The following is a 20,569-nucleotide window of genomic DNA, read 5'->3' as shown; positions in this document are numbered from 1 at the left end:
TGGGACCACCTGATGACCCTGTATCTCCCCCAACGCTTAGAACAGTGCTCTGCACCTAGTAAGCGCTTAACAAATACCATAATTATTATTACTATTGTGACTTCACTTCTCTGGGCCTCAGTTCCCTCATCTGTCAAATGGGGATGAAGACTGTGAGCCTCACGTGGGACCACCTGATGACCCTGTATCTCCCCCAACGCTTAGAACAGTGCTCTGCACCTAGTAAGCGCTTAAAACAAATACCATAATTATTATTGTCACTTCACTTCTCTGGGCCTCAGTTCCCTCATCTGTAAAATGGGGATTAACTGTGAGCCTCACGTGGGACCACCTGATGACCCTGTATGTCCCCCAGCGCTTAGAACAGTGCTCTGCACCCAGTAAGCGCTTAACAAATACCAACATGATCATTAGCATTAAGATGGAGGAGGCGTGGGTGAGGCTGCTCCCCCCCACCCCGCCCGAAACTACAAATCCCAGCCTGCACCGCGGCCTCCCGGCAGCCCCCGGGGCGCCGAGGGCGGGCACTTCCGGCGCCCGCCAGGAAGCGGGCGGGGGTGTGACGTCAAGCGCCGTCGCGAGGGTCCGACGGGAAGTGACGTGTGGCGGCTTCCGGCTTCGCCCCCCGCCGCCGCCTCAGGTTGTTATTCCCAAAATGGCGCCCCTGGACTTGGATAAGTACGTGGAGATCGCGCGGCTCTGCAAGTACCTGCCGGAGAACGACCTCAAGGTGAGGGCGGGGGGCGCGGGCGGGCGGCCCTGCCCCTTCCTCGCCAACGCCGGGCCTTCCGGGAGGCGGCCCCGGCCCTCCGGCCGTCCGCCTTCGGCTTCCTCAGCCCCGCCGGGGGGGAGGGGAGAGGACCCGCCCGCTCCCCCGAAGGCTCGCCCCGCTGCGCCGCGCCCTGTCCCTTCCCCCCGCTTAGCCCAGTGCTCTGCACATAGCAAGCGCTCAGTAAATACCGTTGAGTGGACTGGGTGCCGAGCACTGGTCTAAGCGCTGGGCGGGGGCGGGGGGGGGGGATACCAGGTCATGGGGTGGGCCCACGTAGGGCTCCCAGTCTTCAGCCCCCATTTTACAGAGGAGGTCACCGAGAGGATCGTCATCATAATAATAATGTTGCATTTAAGGGCTTACTAGGTGCCGAGCACTGTTCTAAGCGCTGGGCAGGGGGGATAGAAGGTCATGGGGTGGGTCCATGGAGGGCTTCCAGGCTTCAGACCCATTTTACAGGTGAGGTCACTGAGAGAATCATAATAGTAATAATAAAAAGAACGTTGGTATTTGTTAAGTGTTTGCTAGGTGCCAAGCACTGTTCTAAGCGCTGGGCGGGGGCGGATAGAAGGTCTTCAGGTGGTCCCATGGAGGGCTCCCAGTCTTCAGCCCTCTTTTACAGATGAGGTCATCGAGAGGATAATAATAATAATGTTATAATAATAATAATGCTGCATTTAAGGGCTTACTAGGTGCCAAGCACTGTTCTGAGCGCCGGGCAGGGGGGATAGAAGGTCATGGGATGGTCCCACGTAGGGCTCCCGGTCTTCAGCCCCCATTTTACAGAGGAGGTCACCGAGAGGATCATAATAATGACAATAATGTTGCATTTAAGGGCTTACTAGGTGCCAAGCACTGTTCTGAGCGCCGGGCAGGCGGCATAGAAGGTCATGGGATGGTCCCACGTAGGGCTCCCAGTCTTCAGCCCCCATTTTACAGAGGAGGTCACCGAGAGGATCATAATAATAATAATGATGATGTTGGTAGATTACTGTAAGCCCGTCAAACGGCAGGGACTGTCTCTATCTGTTGCCGACTTGTTCATCCCAAGCGCTTAGTACAGTGCTCTGCACATAGTAAGCACTCAATAAATACTATTGAATGAATGAATGAATGGTATTTAAGTGCTTACTATGTGCCAAGCACTGTTCTAAGCGCTGGGCGGCGGGGGGCATACCAGGTCATAGGGTGGGCCCATGTAGGGCTCCAAGTCTTCAGCCCCATTTTACAGATGAGGGTACCGAGGGAATCATAATAGTGATAATGATAATGTTGGTATTTAAATGCTTACTCTGTGCCAAGCACTGTTCTAAGCGCTGGGCGGAAGGGATAGAAGGTCTTCAGGTGGCCCCATGTAGGGCTCCCAGTCTTCAGCCCTATTTTACAGACGAGGTCACTGAGAGAATCATAATAGTAATAATAATAATAATGTTGGTATTTGTTGTGTTTGCTAGGTGCCAAGCACTGGGCGGCAGGGGGGGATACCAGGTCATGGGGTGGGCCCATGTAGGGCTCCCGGTCTTCAGCCCCATTTTACAGAGGAGGTCACCGAGAGGATCATAATAATGAAAATAATGTTGCATTTAAGGGCTTACTAGGTGCCAAGCGCTGTTCTAAGCGCTGGGCAGGCGGCATAGAAGGTCATGGGATGGTCCCACGTAGGGCTCCCAGTCTTCAGCCCCCATTTTACAGATGAGGTCACCGAGAGGATCGTAATAATGATAATGTTGGTATTTAAGTGCTTACTATGTGCCAAGCACTGTTCTAAGCGCTGGGCGGAGGGGATAGAAGGTCTTCAGGTGGTCCCATGGAGGGCTCCCAGTCTTCAGCCCCATTTTACAGATGAGGTCACCGAGAGAATCATAATAATAACAGTGTTGGTATTTGTTAAGCACTTACTAGGTGCCGAGCACTGTTCTAAGCGCTGGGGGAGATAGAAGAAGGTGATCGCGTGGTCCCACGTGGGGCTCCCAGTCTTCAGCCCCCGTTTCCAGATGAGGGAACTGAGGCACAGAGGATAATAATAATAATAACGATGGTAGTAAGCGCTTACTAGGTGCCGAACACTGTTCTAAGCGCTGGGGGAGATACAAGGTCATCAGGTCCACAAGATACAAGGTCCCACAGAGGGCTTAGAATTTAAATCAGAGGGAGGAGGATTTCATTAATTCAGTCGTGTTTGTTGAGCGCTTACTGTTTGCAGAGCAGTAAGTGCTTAGAAAGTACGATTCAACAACAGATAATATAATAATAACGATGGTATTTGTTAAGCACTTACTATGTGCCAAGCATACAAGGTCATCAGGTTGTCCCACGTGGGGCTCACAGTCTTCATCCCCATTTTACAGATGAGGGAACTGAGGCCCAGAGAAGCGAAGTGACTTGGCCACGGTCACGCAGCTGACAAGTGGTGGAGCCGGGATTAGAACCCACAGCCGCCGACTCCCAAGCCCGGGCTCTTTCCACTGAGCCACGTGGTGACCGGGGATGGTGATGGTATTGGTTAAGCGCTCACTCTGTGCCAAGCGCTGTACTAAGCGCCGGGGGGAGAGAAGCAGCGTGGCTCAGTGGAAAGAGCCCGGGCTTTGGAGTCAGAGGTCATGGGTTCGAATCCCGGCTCGGCCACTTGCCAGCTGTGTGACTGTGGGCAAGTCACTTCTTCTCGGTGCCTCAGTTACCTCATCTGTAAAATGGGGATGAAGACTGTGAGCCCCACGTGGGACAACCTGATTCCCCTGTGTCTACCCCAGCGCTTAGAACAGTGCTTGGCACATAGTAAGCTCTTAACAAATACCAACATTAGAAGGTCATCGGGTTGTCCCACGTGGGGCGTCAGCTGTGTGACTTTGGGCAAGTCATATAACTTTTCCGTGCCTCGGTTACCCCATCTGTCAAATGGGGATGAAGACTGTGAGCCCCCACCTGGGACAACCTGATCACCTTGTGACCGCCCCAGCGCTTAGAACGGTGCTCTGCACGTAGTAAGTGCTTAACACATGCCATCATAATAATAATAATATCATCCCCATTTTACAGATGAGGCAACTGAGGCCCAGAGAAGTGAAGTGACTTGCCCAAAGGCACACAGCTGACAGGCAGCGGAGGTGGGATTAGAACCCACGACCTCTGATTCCCAAGCCCGGCCTCGTTCCACTGAGCCACGCTGACACCGAGTTTGGGGTGTCCCCGGTGACCCCCCCGTCCCCGCTGAACATGGGGAGAGCTAATCCCTCTGGACTGTGAGCTCCTTGTCGGCAGGGAATGTGTTTACTATTATAGTGCACTCTCTCAAGCGCTTAGTAGTAATAATAATAATAATAGTGGTATTTAAGTGCTTACTATGTGCCAAGCACTGTTCTAAGTGCTGGGGGAGATAGAAGATCATCAGGTTGCCCCAGGTGGGGCTCACAGTCTTTATCCCCATTTTTCAGATGAAGGAACCAAGGCACAGAGAAGTGAATAGTAATAATAATAATATTGTTATTTAAGTGCTTACTATGTGCCAAGCACTGTTCTAAACGCTGGGGGAGATACAGGGTAATCAGGTGGTCCCACGTGGGGCTCACAGTCTTAATCCCCATTTTACAGATGAGGTCCCTGAGGCACAGAGAATTGAAGTGACTTCTCCACAGTCACACAGCTGACAAGTGGCAGAGGGGGATTCGAACCCATGACCTCTGACTCCCAAGCCCGGGCTCTTTCTACTGAGCCCCGCTGCTTCAAGTGACTTGCCCAAAGTTCCACAGCTAAGTGCACGCAGTGAGCGCCCAGCAATACGATTAATATTCATAGTAATAATATTGGTATTTGTTAAGCGCTTAGGATATGCCAAGCACTGTTCTGTGCACTGGGCCACCATTAGTAGTAATAATGTTCTAGACCGTGAGCCCACTGTGGGCAGGGATTGTCTCTCAATTGTACTTTCCAAGCGTTTAGTACAGTGCTCTGCACACAGTAAGCGCTCAATAAATATGAATTAATAACCCGGCAGCCAGCGGACCGAGCTGACCCTTGGACTTGCAGAGTTGCCCTTTGGTTCGAAGGACAATGCGTGCATTGAGTCGTACTTATTGAGCGTTCGCTGTCTGCAAAGCACTGTACTAAGCGCCTAGGAGAGGGCCTAAACTAAACATCGTTTAAAGGAAACTCCTGCCGTCTCCTCCTCCCCAGTAGATGGGGGATGGCGAACGTGCCCGCCAACTCTGCCTTAGCGCGCTCTCCCAAGCGCTCGGTCCAGTGCCCCGCACGTGGTAGGCGCCCAATAAATGCCATCGATCGATTGGACTGGGGAAGACCCGTGGCACCAGGGTGCCGCCCTGCGTCTGTGTGTCGCCGGCGGAGGAAAGCTTCGCAGTGCTTTGAGGAGAGTTTGAGGCCCGCAGGATGCGGGGCCCGCACTCTTGTCCGATTTCCGACGGGGTCCTCTCATCTTCGGGACCTGGAGACTGGCTTCGATTCCTACTTTTTCCGAGGCGGGTGTGAGATAAGGGGTGTTTCATTCTAGCAAGGCAAGGAGAAGAAAGTTTCCTGGGATTTCTCCCCCCGGGTGCTCGGTCCCGGGAGAAGAGGGATGGAAATAATTGAGGAGTTGCTTTGGAAAACTAGGGTTTTAAGTCACGGGTCGGCGTTTCTCTAGGTGTGCCTGAGTGGGTGAATATTTGTTACTCTATAAATCCGATCTATCAGCAGGGGATGCTTAGTGGAGAGTCTCTACTTTGAACGCCGGACTATTCTGTTGGAGGGGGAGTTTCGCAATTTTTGTACATTTATAGAGGAATCTTTTATTCCTACCCTTTCTTCTAAATCCTTTTGGATCCGGTGTTGGCATTTATCCCCTACACGACTTTTTTTTTTTAATCTTTTTATAATGAGCAGGCACTTTCTGTTATGACAAACAATGTCAGACTGGATATTCCTGCTCTTATTATTTTTTTTTTGCTATTCTATTTTAGGTTGAAACGTTTGCTTTGTACTTTGATCTTTTCTCCTAAGTCCAAGTGACAAGTTAAAAATGGTTTCATGCAACTTGCCTGCCCCGAAACAACTCCGTAGGTTTGATTTCTGTTGTGCTTCAGAATGCAGACATTTCTGCTGTAACGTGATAGGTTCTTGAAGAACCTCAAATTATGGGGAAAATCAAGTTAGTAGTAATTAAATAATTGGGGAAAATGAGCGAGGGGGGTAGATGGTCCGACGATAACACCAAGAAGTACATCTTTCCGTACAGCTTCCTATACCGTTGTGGTGTTTATCCTTCATCTTTGTCACTCGTTTTTATTTAAAGTATTAAATACTGTCAAGTTGCAAACATACGTAGAAACGCGAATGCTGTCCTGTACGGTAAGGCTGAGGGAGAAGTTGGAACGCGTAGAAGTATCATGCTTTGAACCGAGCCGTGCACAAACGTACAGTTCTTCCTTCCTGTATCAGAAATACTTGGGCAGATCTGTCGATCGGGTTAAGCTGAGGCCAGACTCACGGTGTATCTACTATGTGCAGCCTTTTATATCCAAACTGTTAAATGAAAACGTTAAAGCCGAAATGACTGTATTTCTGAAGCCGCCAGGCCACTTTGAGGCTTTTTTGAAGCGGTGGCTTCTTGTCAGCACTTCAAGGTAGCCACACTTTTGTGATTAGGTCCTAAGTCAGTGAATTGGGTTTCTCTGGGGAGCACTCTTAACCCTTTGGGCCTTGCACAGAATTTGTGAGGTCAGTGAATTATGTGGGTTTTTGGTTTCCCTTTTGCTTAGCTGTGAAACTGCCCTACATTCTGTCCTGTTTTTACAAGTGATTAAAAAGTAGCCGTTAGAGTATCGAGCTGGATTATGCAATGAAAATATCAAGTCGCAGTTATGCTGTGAAAATAATTTTGACATACGTTTTTAAATAATTTGGAAATTAATTTTTTGGGTTAGTCAAGGTTTAGACTCTAGGAAGTGTAACCTAAAGAGCTCAAGTTACCTTTCTCCCCTACCTATCAAGAGAGGAAAAGGGTAGTTGTCTTCACATTTCATTTTCTTTCAAATTTTTTTTATAGTTTGTGTCCTTTAGTAAGTTGGAGGCGTTTTAACACATTTGTTTCATTTCAGAAGAACCGTGTCAAAGATGCTCATATTTTCTAAGGGTATTATTAGTTTTTTTTGGTTTTTCTTGAGAGAATTGGAGAAGCAGTGTGGCTTAATGGAACGAGCATGAGCCTGGGATTCAGAGGACCTGGGTTCCAATCTTAGCTCTGCAAATTGTTGCTGTGTGACATTGGACAAGTTACTTAACTTCTCTGTGCCTGATTCCTCAAATGGGGATTAATAATAATAATAATAATGACGATGGCATTTGTTAAGCACTTACTATGTGCCAAGCACTGTTCTAAGCGCTGGGTGGGGGGTACAAGGTAATGAGGTTGTCCCTCATGGGGCTCACAGTCTTAATCCCCATTTTACAGTTGAGGTAACTGAGGCACAGAGAAGTTAAATGACTTGCCCAAGGTGTCACAGCTGCTTGTGACGGAGCAGGGATTAGAACACATGACCTCTGACTCCCAAACCCGTGCTTTTTCCACTGAGCCGCGATTAAGTACCTGTTCTCCCTCCTACTTACTATGAACCCCGTGTGGGTCAGGGACTGTCCAACAAGTGCTTAGGACAATGCTTGGCACATAATAAGGGCTTAACAAATACCATAATAATAAATACCATAGGAATAATTAGCGACTTTAGAAAATCACGTTTGCTCGATTGAATGAGTGGAAAGAGATTTGACTTCATAATTTTTTTAAGCCGATCACACTGTGTTAAAATTGAGGTGGCCTAGTGTTTCTGTGGCAGTTACCAGGTAGCTGAAGAGCCTAATGTTGAAGAAGATGGGGTGAAAATAATGGTGTTTATTAAGCGCTGGGATAGAAGCCAATCAGGTTGGACACAGTCCACGTCCCACGTCACAGTCTTAATCCCCATTTTATAATTGAGGTGACTGAGGCACAGCGAAGTTAAATGAGTTGCCCATGGTCACCCAACAGACAGGTGGCAGAGGCAGGATTGGAATCCACATCCTCTTGACTCCCAGGCCCTTCTTTTATCCCCTGGGCCATGTTGCTGCTTCTCCCTGCATCTCTGACTTATTCCCCAACCCTCACATCTTCTTCAGAAGCAGACTTTTGGCATTAAACTATTATGAAATTGATTGATTTTTTTTTTTTTTTTGCCACAGAGAGAGGTAGCAACTGAGCTGCTGGTAGTGGGAGGTTGATGGGTTTGGATGAGGAAGGCCGCCTAGCCTGACCGAGCTAGTTATAGCAAGTGATTCCCTCTAATTCAGTAACTTTTGGGGAAATTTTTTTCAACTGGTTGGGAACCTTAAGAGTCTACAATCCTTGGGTGAACCCGGCCAACCTGGGATGTGTGACTGCCTAAATACGAAGAGTGTGGAATTTGCAGGGCAGGGTGGCTTAGTTTCGGCCTCTAGGAATGAAGATACTTTTTAGGGTGAATTCAAGAGGGACTTACCGGAGCCCTCCCCATTTTCCACCCACTCATGGAAGTCCCCCTCCTCCAACAGGCCAGCAGCCCAAGTCATGTAAAGACATTAGAGAAGCAGCGTGGCTCAGTGGAAAGAGCACAGGCTTTGGAGTCAGAGTTCATGGGTTCGAATCCCGGCTCGGCCACTTGTCAGCTGTGTGACTTTGGGCAAGTCACTTAACTTCTCTGGGCCTCAGTTACCTCATCTGTAAAATGGGGATTAAGACTGTGAGCCCCACGTGGGACAACCTGATTCCCCTGTGTCTACCCCAGCGCTTAGAACAGTGCTCGGCACATAGTAAGCGCTTAACAAATACCAACATTATTATTATTATTATTATTATTATTATTATTATTATTATTATTATGTAAACCCATTGGCCATCTCTACCACCTATGGACAAACTGACCCCCCTCAGTATTTTCCATAGTATTTATTGAGCACTTACTATGTGCAGAGCAGTGTACTAAGCGCTTGGAATGTACAGTTTGGCAACAGATAGAGACAATCCCTGCCCATTGACGGGCTTACAGTCTAGTCGCGGGAGACAGACGGACAAAACCAAGACAAATTAATAGCAATAAATAGAATCAAGGGGATGTGCACCTCATTAAAATAAATAGGGTAATAAAAATATATACAAATGAGCACAGTGCTGAGAGGAGGGGAAGGGAGTGAGGGAGGAGCAGAGGGAAAGGGGGCTTAGCTGAGGGGAGGTGAAGGGGGCAGAGAGGGAGCAGAGGGAAAAGGGAAAGCTCAATTTGGGAAGGCCTCTCGGAGGAGGTGAGCTCTCAGTAGGGCTTTGAAGAGGGGAAGAGAGTTTGGCGAAGGTGAGGAGGGAGGGCATTCCAGGGCAGCGGGAGGACGTGGGCCAAGGGTCGACAGCGGGATAGGCGAGGTTGGCGGGGTGACGGGCATGGGCGTCAATGAGGGAAGAAAAGTAGTTTTTGAGGGAAGAAGAGTAGTTTTCTGCATGTCTCTTGATTCTGTTATCCACGCAATTGTTTATCTTGAGTACTCCATCGGTAAAGATTTCTAGGCCCTCCTCTCTGCCAGAGGGTAAACTATCCCTATCTGTAATCTATTTTTAATATCTGTCTCCCTCTAGACTGTAATATACTTGTGGGCAGGGGTCACAACTCTGTTGTATTGTCCTTTCTGAAGCATTTAGCACAGTGCTGTGCACACAGTAAGTGCTCAGGGAGTACAAGTGGTGAAGTGCAGAAGGTAGAAAGGAAGAGAGAGATTGAGGGGTCTCCTTTGGCGAGTGCAGCCTCTTTAGCTCTTGGAAGGTAAGGGGTTTCCCACAATCTTGAAAGAAGGATTTCAAGATTAATGTAATTTTCATTAAGATTGTATTTTGTGGGGGGGGAATTAACGGCCATAAATTTCTTGTTCCTCATCCCCGCTCCGGATCCCGATAGAGGTACCAGCCCAGGTCTCCTGCATTGACTGGAGGGACCCCGTTGATCCCCGCTATTTCAACTCTCAGTAGTGGGTTTGCTTCTCAGTGACGGGATTAACTGCCATGGTGATGAAATGCCATCTAAGTGAATGCCTGGAATTGAAAGCAAACGCAAAATATGCTTGACTTTTTCCTTATTGTTTAAAATCGTTCTGATATTTTAATAATGGGGCTCATTTTACCCAGTTTATCTTGAATCTTAACTGGAAAAGTACCATCTCCAACAAATCCTCTCCATGTAGGTGTCACGAGGATTAATGACCGTGTCCGGAAAGTGGTTTGGACATCTCTGGAACCCGTAACGCCGGCACGTAGCTAGTTCACTGGCCTCTTTTTTTCCTGGGGAAGGGGAACTGGGAAATGACTCCTCACGTTTTTTATCTTTAGCATTCAAGCTTTATGGTCTCATGATCCATTCACAGGATAAATCGTTGTTTTCTCCAGGAGCACTTTGGCTTATCACAATATTTTTTTCTTTTTGGTTACATGTTTTATTTGTCTTCTTGAACTCCTGTCTCTTAAGACTAAGCAACAGGAACTTGTCTGCTGTGCGATCTTGGGCAAGTCACTTCACTTCTTTGTGCCTCAGTTCTCTCATCTGTAAAAAGGGGGTTGAGACTGTGAACCCCACATGGGACAAGGACTGTGTCCAACCCAATTTATCTCTATCCATCCCAGTGCTTAGAACAGTGCCTGGCACATAGTAAGCGCCTAACAAATATCCCAATAATTATTATTATTGAATGTTGTGTAATAATGATGGTATTTGTTAAAGCCTTACCGTGTGCTGGGGTAGATTTAAGATGATCAGACTGGACAGAGTCCCTGTCCCACAAGGGCTCCCCAAGTAGAGGGGAGAACACGAATTTAATCCCCATTTAACAGATGGGGAAACTGGGGCACCGAGAAATTAAGCGATTTGTCACCGGTCACACAACAGGCGAGTGGTGTAACGAGGAATAGAACTCAGATCCTCTGACTCCCAGGCCTGTGCTCTCTCCACTAGGCCATTCTGCTTGTCGCACAGTTCTGCCATCACAAATTTTTCCACAATAGATGTTGATTGGCGTGGGGTTTGGGAATTAGGGACTGTTCTTCTGACAGGACAAGTTGAGGCTGAGCATTGCCGCTTTATTGACAGGAACTGCTTGTGTGCATGTGCACAGTATCGGGTCGGGTGAGTACTACACTGCTGGTTTTCCTGAATGTGAAATTTTACAAAGATGCAACCCCGTGGTTGTATCTTTTTTTTTTTTTAATACAAGGGGTTACTAATTTGGGAGGCAGATATAAATTACACAACTTAGCCAGCCCAAATTTCTGGCAGTATTTGCAGGATGATTGCATTTCAACTGCAGTTTCCATTATTAAACAGTGCAGATTGCCATGTTTATCTCTGGTTTCAATTGCTGAGTTGATAATGGACAATTCTTTTGTGCAGTGAAATTTTCAAACTTTTTTTTGAATTTGTAGCGGTTATGTGATTACGTTTGTGACCTGCTGTTGGAAGAGTCAAATGTTCAGCCCGTATCTACACCAGTTACAGTCTGTGGAGACATACATGGACAGGTAAAAGATCATGCCTTTTTTTTTTTTTTTTTTTAAGGTATTTGGTCCATGGTTTGAGTGGGATCTTTGTTTTCATCTAGACATGCCTGATGGCTGTTGATTGAATGGGTTTTTTTCCCTCGCTGTGAACCCTGAACAAATTCTAGTTATATAATGTATTAAAGTAGTGGAAGGTCAATTACTAAGGGATAGTCTGAAAAAATGGCTAGAAGAAGAATTGGTTCAGGATTATCAATCAAGAGGGTGTGAATAAAAAGCAAATCGTTTTGTCAACTTGACTGCAGTTAATGGTACTTTAAAGTGTGTATTATAAAATGCCAGGGGCAAAGTTAATTTGAATATTGTTCTGTATTTCCTTTTTTCTGCATGATTCTGCTGTATCCTTTTACGCATTTCCAGACCTGCTGGTTTTTCATCTGCAAAGTGGTACTAGAGACCCTGAGTCAGTTTCAGGTCTGGATTAGAAACCCCTCCAAGTCTGCAGTCGCCTTTATAAAGCGCTTCAGATTTTAGGCGCTTCCCAGCAAAATTGCCGTTTACTTAATCACCTTCCCTTCCTTTTGAAGTATTTTGAGCAAGCGATTATAATTCACTTGAGTTTAGCCTAGGTAACAGTAGATGTGTTAGCAAAGTTCCCTGTAGCGTATTAGCATTCGGTGCTTTTTTGCCGCAGAGTGGGTGAGAGGAAACTTGGAGGTGATGGAGCCCGGGTCCAGATGCTAAGAGTTAGCGCTCTGGAAGGTGTGCTTGCTTCCTATATCCACTACACCAAGAGCGTGACTGGCAGGTGGTACGGGGCAAGCCACTAGCGCTAGAATCAATTTCTTGGTGCAGTTCTTTGGAACCGGACCAAGATTTGTCCATCATCTAGAATGAAAGGCTACGCCACTGTCTCCACGTATGTACAGGAAAAAATTGGATCCTAAATCTTTCATTAGTGGTTTATCTTCACCTTGCTATTTAATCAGACCTTTATTGTGGCTTTTATTGCCATTTTAACATATAGTTTTGACTAATTTTGGGATCTTGGGAATGCGCTTTACAGTGTTTCCCTGTGGGAAATGATACTTCATTTAGCACTGTGCTTTGTTGTTGAAAGACTGTTTTCATGGAACCAATGAGGAACAGTAGCTAGGGTGTAGCACAGTAAGACTGCAGAAAACATTCTTACCCACGTCAGGCACAACCCGCTCTAAAGTAGGTGCATTGATGATACCAGAGGTCACATAAGAGGTTGACCTCATTTATATGCAAGCGGGGCAAGAATCCTTTATTGACTAGCATCAGCAGTCGAATCTTCTAGTAAAAAAAGAAAAAAAAGTGGTCCCTGATGTTTAGAAGAATGAATTATGAATTTAGAAACCAAAAAATTGACATCGAACACTTACTCAAAAGAAGCAGTCCACTCAAAGCGCTAAACTCTGATTTATTTATCAACAGTCCCTGTCCACCCATGGATATGTGGCTTATTGGCTGCACGCCGTGGGTGTGATGTACTTTCTCTTTTATAGCTCCAGTCAAGGGCCTTCACAGTACTGCTCTGCAAACATGCTTCTAATTTCTTTCCACATGCAAGGGGAGAAAACACTTGCTCTCTTTCATAGATTCGTAGTAGTGGAGGGTGAGGGCTCGGATCCTCCATCTGGGAATATATTTTTAAGGACAGTTTTAAAATAAAATCTTAAAAATAGATTGCTGTCAAGTTGAAGATGACCGAGCGAGGCAGAAGAGTGCCTGAATTGACAGTCTATTCTTATACCCTGAGGTATTACTCTGGGGAGATTGAAGTCAGTTCAGTGAAAGGGGGACGTATATTTCATTTGGAACCTTTCCCGAGTTTCCTTTCACTATTCAGACCTAAGAGACAGTGCTTTAAAAGGGGATTCCCCGCCTCCTTTCTCTTGCAAGGATTTGGAAAATGTGGACGGCAATTCCGGTTCTGTTCCTTAATGATAAGGTTTCAGTACTGAAGTCTAGATCATGATTTTCAGCCATTTAAATGGGAAAGTGTTACATTTTTTAAGGGCAAGTGACCCACAGATTTAACAAGGGACACTTTAGATGCCACATTTCGTCTTCAGACTTTTCGGCCCTCTCTTGAAGTCGATTCTATAACCTCCGGTACTCAGGTGAGAACTAAGGCCCTGAGGTTTCCACATTTATTACTTTTAATCAAAACTTAGTAATAGACATGAATTATTTTTTATGGTATTGGCAAAACGCTTACTTTGTATCAAGCACTGTTCTAAGCGCTGGAGTAGATACACTCACAGTCTAAATAGGAGGGAGAACAGGTACTGAATCTCCATTCTCCAGTGGAAACTGAGGCACAGACAAGGGAAGTGAGTCGCCCAAGATCTCACAGCAGGAAAGTAAAGGAGCAGGCTCCCAGACCTGTGCCTTATCCACTAGGCCACTTTGCTTCCCACATAAAGTGGTTGTTTTTCCTTCTGAATCCTTATTCTGGGGGCAAATTGCCATGTTGCGCTTATTTATGTTCTAGTTAATGATGTAAAAAAACAAAAATTCAGAATCACAAGTGAATTTGGTAATCCACTAATTTTTCTACCACATTTAATTTTTTTCTTGTGAGCAGGTTGAGTGATGTAGATAATTTGTCTTTCTTTTCTAGTTCTATGACCTCTGTGAACTGTTCAGGACTGGAGGGCAGGTTCCTGATACAAACTACATATTTATGGTATGTAAATACTAGTGGGGTATATAAACCAAAAGTTAGCAGATGTAGAAGCATATTATTTCATATGTGTATGTATAGATGATATTATTTTATATATATATATATATATATATCCTCTGTTTTTGTCACAAGTTCCCAAAGTAGAGGTGATATTTAAAAAATCCAATATAGAGGTAATGAAGTAATTGGTTTAAAGTATATTTCTCCATCATTTTTTGGTAATTGTCCCAAAGAAAGTGAGCGGGTTTTTGTTTTTTTGGAATGATGACAGTTGCTCCATTTTTCACGAGGTTCAAATGAGGCTTAATTAACATGTGATGCCAGGTTAAATCAGTTTCCCAAATTACTCCCCTTCCTTTTTCTTCTCCTCTAAATGCCAACTTTGCAGCAGTAACTCTGTGGATGGCATTTCATCTTGGAGAAGTTCAAAGTTTAGGGAGCTGGGGCGTTACACAGGCTTGGATAGTTTGGAGAGCACAATCAGTTCTCCTGTGTTTTCACCAAGCCTTTTGAATTGAGTGTTGTTGGGGGTTCTTTCCACAATGCACGTCTATGTGGCTAGAGCACAGTGTTGAAAGAAACAGACGTGCCCGTTTGCGTGGCATGGATCTAGCCTTGCATGCAAGTTTTCCACAGCGCAGGGTTCTTCAGAAACGTAACCCCCATGGTTTTGGAGAACTGACTGTTTTGGAATTGCACTTCATCCTGCAGTTCTAGAATTCCAGTTAGTCTGAAAAGCCAGGTGTTCATCATTCCGGTCATTCCCTGTCCTCACCTTTGAAGTGTGGTGATCCCTTGCAGTCCAGTTCTAGGTTCTGTGTTTTTCTAGTTTTATGCTCAAACAGTTTGAGCTCTTCCACACTCACCTAGTTGCAAATGCCCCATCTGTGTTTTTGTGCCTGACTTCCCTTCTCTCCAGTCTCCTATTCTTTCCTCCCGTTGGCACATCACAACCTGTATGGCCTGCTTATATCTGCCTGCCCCTGCCGTGCTGCATTCATTATGTACACTGTCTCCTTGACAAAACAAACTGGTTTCCATATGATTCTTTTGCTTGAGCTTTCACTCATATTATTCCCCACTCCCCTTCCCCTAACCTCTTCTCTCCCTTTCTTTTAAACGTGACTAAAATTGCATTTCCATCAGGAAGCCTTCCTGATTTGACCCTCTCCCTTCTCCCCCCACCCCCGCCCCCACCAGCAAGCCATCCATTCACCTCAGTACTTCTGAATACCTCTGTGTCTTGTGCTCCTATTGTCTCCTCCAAACGCTTTAAACAGTGCCCTGCATGCAATAGGTGCTCAGAGAGTACCATGACTAATATTTCTGCTCATTGTGCTTTTGTGCTTTTATATAATTATTGCCTCTCCCCCATAAGATCAATAAAACCCATTAGGACGGGGCCCGGATTTTATTCTTTTCGGTAATTTCCCCCAGCACCTACTGTGGTGTTTTGCACCAGACCTTCAGGGAGTACCGTTTACGTTAAGTGGGAATAGCTCTTTTGGGTTTGTGATTGGAAGGATATTGGTTTGCACTCTTAAACAGCCACATTTAGTAATATCATGAGTTCTCAGATTGCCTACAACTGTGCTTTTAATTTGCAGGGTGATTTTGTAGACAGAGGATACTATAGTCTGGAGACCTTCACTTACCTCCTTGCACTAAAGGCTAAATGGCCTGATCGTATTACACTCTTACGAGGAAATCATGAGAGTAGACAGATAACACAGGTGTATGGATTTTATGGTAAGAAGTTCTCCCATCTGCTTTGGAATCCCATTTTATTTTCCTTTCTTGAAGTTACTGCTAAACCAATCTTGTACTTCTGTCTTCCCTGTGCACGCCATTTATTTTTCCTCATTTGTTGCATAATTCCCTGACTTGAGAAAACTATTCCATTTCTTTCACAGATGAGTGCCAAACCAAATATGGAAATGCTAATGCTTGGAGATACTGTACCAAAGTCTTTGACATGCTCACAGTAGCAGCTGTAAGTTTACACCTATGAGTGCATATGCCAAACTTTATCGTAGATCTCCCGTTAACCTCACTTGATGTTGAATTTGCTGTCGCTCTTGTCTCGTTCTGACGTCCGATGGGAAACATTCCTCACACCCCCCCCCCCCCCTTTTTTTTCCCCCAGTTAATAGACGAACAGATTCTGTGTGTACATGGCGGTCTGTCTCCGGATATCAAAACACTGGATCAAATTCGAACCATCGAACGGAATCAGGAAATTCCTCATAAAGGAGCATTTTGTGACCTCGTTTGGTCTGATCCTGAGGATGTGGATACTTGGGCAATCAGTCCACGGGGAGCAGGTTGGCTTTTTGGAGCAAAGGTCACAAATGAGGTAAAGGCGAAACCTTTGAAAAGTTACTTCCAGTATAAGAGAAATTTTCGTTGCCCATAACCAGTATCCTATGGAATGCATACTTGCCTGGTGTGATGTGAGAATTGTGATGTGCCTCCATTTATGCTGGCTTGATTTTGTTGGCCTCTGCTTTAATACGGGGGGTTGGGGAGGGGGGGTTGGGGTCGCGGTGGTAGTGAGAGTCAAACTGGGTGTACCCTTAATAAGTTTTCTCAAAATATTGAGTTTTCAGGTAGATTCTCCTCTAGAAATCTGCCCCGTGACAATCAGTTTGTGTCTTCTGCAGACATGTGAAGCCTGCTTTTTCAGCCACCTGAATTCTTCAGACCATCACCTCGTTGTGGGCGGGGACCACGTCTGCTCATTCTGTTGTATTGTACTCTCCCAAGCGCTCAGTACGGTACTCTGCACATAATAATGATGGTATTTGTTAAGCGCTTACAATGTGCCAAGCACTGGGCACAGGCACTGGGGGAGATGCGAGGTGATCAGGTTGTCCCACGTGGGGCTCACAGTCTTCACCCCCATTTTCCAGCTGAGGGAACTGAGGCTCAGAGAAGTGAAGTGACTTGCCCAAAGTCACACAGCTGACAAGTGGTGGAGCTGGGATTTGAACCCATGACCTCTGACTCCCCAGCCCGGGCTCTTTCCACTGAATCACGCTGCTTGTCTGGTTCTCTGCACATAGTAAGTGCTCAATAAATAACATTGATTGACTCTGTGCAGAAACAGGAAGGCAAGGGTAATTTAGCCGTAGTTTCTCAGAAGAGCAAAGGATTTGCTCTTTCGAGCGGTTGCCGCCAAGCTGAAGTTGATTTTTTTCTTTTCCCCCTACAACCTACTCAAGATTCAGTGAATATTTACAGAGCCTTTTTTCTTTAAATCGCAGTTCGTTCACATCAACAATTTAAAACTCATCTGCCGAGCACATCAGTTAGTCCACGAAGGTTATAAATTTATGTTCGATGAGAAGCTGGTGACAGTATGGTCTGCTCCTAATTACTGCTACCGTTGTGGAAATATTGCGTCAATCATGGTCTTCAAAGATGTAAATACAAGAGAACCAAAGTTATTCCGGGCAGTTCCAGATTCAGAACGTGTAATTCCTCCTAGAACAACTACGCCGTATTTCCTTTGAGGCCTTCACCCAAACTGCTGACCCTTTTCCCGTCCTCTTTTTCCCCCCGGTTTCCTTGTATTACCCCTTTACAGTATACTTTTTATTGAGCACTTTGCTGCTGAAATGCTGCCTCTTGCCTTTTTTTTTTTATTTTAAATTATCTAAATTTATTGTGTACTATGGTGTTTAGAGCAATATTTCTATTGATTTCCTCCCCATTCCATCCCCACCTTGGACTCATTTAAGAAGATTTGGGAATCGTCTTAACACTCACTGCTGCATGTAGCTCTTGCTTATTAGTCATTAAGGGAAGACAGGATGTTTTTCCTTTCTCAAAAAGCCAATTAAAGATCCGACTGCACCAAAATACTCAATTATTATTATTCCCCCCCCCCCCCAGTCTCATTCAGCCGTCTGATTTAGTTGGGTAAGTTTTAAGAAATTTCAGCAGCAAAGTAGTTTTTTCAGTGGGCACGATGGACTGTAAATGCCTCTGCGTTGTGTACACCCGTCCCAGCTGTAAACTTCGTTGTCCTTTGTTGGATGATATTTTAAGTGGTTATAAAATAAATTGGTCTAAAGGGCTGCCCTCTTTGTTGTTTTTTTAAATTCAGATTAGAATACAAAAACTGCTACGGCTCGTGACTTTGTACATTAAGATGATTGTACTGATCTTTTACAGATTCCTTGTATTTTTAATAAAGTCCTCTTAAATAAAATCCATATAGGTTAAATATTGGAAATAAACCCTACAGCAGCAGTAGCTTAAAGGTAGTCTTTCTCTCCCTTCCATCCCCCCCCCCCCCCCCCCCCGCCACCCCAAAACCGTTAAAAATTGCTTGACCCTTTGGCTAGCAAGTTGAGAACGTCAATTGAAATTCAATAGTATTTCTATATTTAAAAAAAATCACTGTACTGTGCCTAAAGAACATAACTGCCATAATAGTATTTTGGTTTAGATCTTCTATAGTCGTATCGCAACAGTGAATTCTTGTACCGCTAGAGGCGATTTGATATCGGCAGAAGCGGGATGTGGAGACCGTCCCCTTCCTGGCAAGGTCTGTATTCCACTCGGAATCATTATGCTTACACTTGACCTCTGGAGAGCGTTTATTTTTGAACGTGACTGGAAAAGTTAAAACGGAAGACCCGTTCATGAGAAACACCAACTCTGTAAGATTAAAAATTCAGAGAGAGTCATACTTTTTTGTTAACTTCTGTGATGTCTTAGGCTTTTGTGCAAGTAATCATCACCACACCCGAAGGGTTATGAGGAATTCTTAATAGGCAACGGTCCGTTCAGCTAGGGCAAGCGTTTCGGTGGCGTAAAAGTCAGAGCTGGGTCGTTAATAATGCTGGGATTTACCGTTTTGTGAAAGATCTGGTATCCCTTTGCCGCAGTTCATTTTTATCATTCCAGGAATTTTCTTGTAAAGCCAGCTGATGATAAAGCACTTTAGCATCTCTTTCAGGTAGTTTTGAAAATCAACTTTTTCCCCTCTAGGAAAAGAACTTCCAGGTCACCCTGAAATGCAATAAAAACTATAGCAGCTAAAGCTCTTTGACATTGTTTTTCATTTTTGTTTTTTGTGTGTGTGTGGGGGGGGGGGTGTAAGTGAAGAGCTCAATACCAGTTTGATTTGATTTGTTTTTTTAAAAAAAAGTTTCTTCACTAGTCGGCAAATCTGTTTTCCCCTCACCCATTTCTGCCCTAACAGTTTCCTCGTGTGGTTTTTGGCTGTCTGAAACAGGAGTGGCACGGACCCCTTCTGTACTCACTTGAACTAATGTTGGGTCAGTAGCTTAATCTCAGTGACCCTGACCCCCAGTTTGATTCAGGGGGGAAAAGGTATTTTTGTGTTACAGGATTATATGTAGCTATGTATTTTACTAATTAATTGTGGAACACTGGAAATTGTTGCTCGTTTGGAATGTGATGCAAATAACTTGTTAATTTTGAACATCTTGCAGCATTTTTTCCGTTACCATAAATTGTATTTAATTGTTTGCTCGTTACTGCTTTTAAATTGTACCAATAAAAGAATAATACGTAGCATCTTCCCTTCCCCTCTGACACCCCAGAGCCTGTACTGATGTCATTGTTTTAATTCTCCCTCTGTGACTTTTTTCTGGTACCGAACTTGTTTCACCGGTTGGGAATGCGTGAATGATTGAATGTCCGCCTAATCTGCAGCCGGCAGTCCGATACACAAACGTGCGGAATTGCTCTTTAAAAAGATGGTCATTCTTCGGGACTGGGAAAAAGCAATTTTATAAAGTACCAACTTCTGAGGAATGGAAAAATGAATGTATTGGGCTCTGTCAATTTAACTGGGAATATTGTTTTGAATCTGATTTTTCTCAGAAGGGACTATGTACAGTGGATAAAATAAATCCCAGGAGGTGGGAGAGAGACTTGAAGTTCAAGGTTGAAATAGCCTAAACAGGTTGGGAGGCGGGTTGACAGCTGTTTCTCCCTGTGTAGAGTCTGTACAGGAAATCACTTGTGCTGTATTAATGGGGATGATGATTACTACTTTTTATTCACCTAGAGCAAACTTGGTTTCTAATAAAATATCTTAGGCTGTAGTGAGAACTGTTTGCTTCTACTTGCCATGTACTCCCTTCCTCTGCTTCCAGATACGTCTCGCATTCCGTAGTTAAATGTTTTCCGCTGAATTGAAAGATATTTCGCTGGGGTCGTGAGATCGGAGGGGACGTGTATCGAGCACACAGAGGAGTAGGAAACAGTCTTTTCGTCCCGAGTGGGATACCGCCCGTCAGTTGGTTAAAATGGTGCCCCCCTTTAGCACCGGCTGTAAACCGCTGTGCTGGAAAGCTCCACGACAAGTGTCGAGATTGGCATTCGAGTTGCGGTGACTCGGATATTACTCTTAGGGATGGCCTGGTTCTTCGTTGCCGTGTCGACCTGTGGACGAGGGAGGCTTGGATTACCAGAGAAAGGGTGTGAACAGTTAGGTTCTATCCCAGTTCACTTAAGATCACAAGCAGAGACAAACTCTGAACTGTCGACAGTAGGACGGGTCTCTAGC

The 20,569-nt window shown here is 45.2% G+C and overlaps 1 protein-coding gene across 1 annotated transcript; it reads left to right on the top strand.

The window, feature by feature from the left end:
- The first annotated feature begins 589 nt into the window (after window positions 1-589).
- On the top strand, window positions 590-18,235 carry PPP6C (protein phosphatase 6 catalytic subunit). Its single transcript, XM_003430954.4, has 7 exons — window positions 590-730; window positions 11,226-11,321; window positions 13,954-14,019; window positions 15,627-15,768; window positions 15,933-16,012; window positions 16,166-16,375; window positions 17,286-18,235. The coding sequence occupies exons 1-7, from the start codon at window positions 656-658 to the stop codon at window positions 17,532-17,534; spliced, it is 918 nt and encodes a 305-aa protein (XP_003431002.1). The 5' UTR covers window positions 590-655; the 3' UTR covers window positions 17,535-18,235.
- Window positions 18,236-20,569: the final 2,334 nt, after the last annotated feature.

The sequence above is a fragment of the Ornithorhynchus anatinus genome, chromosome 4, assembly GCF_004115215.2.
Source record: "Ornithorhynchus anatinus isolate Pmale09 chromosome 4, mOrnAna1.pri.v4, whole genome shotgun sequence".
NCBI classification, from domain to species: domain Eukaryota; kingdom Metazoa; phylum Chordata; class Mammalia; order Monotremata; family Ornithorhynchidae; genus Ornithorhynchus; species Ornithorhynchus anatinus.
Note: the sequence above shows the minus strand (reverse complement) of the source record. Positions and strands in the feature narration are given on the sequence as shown.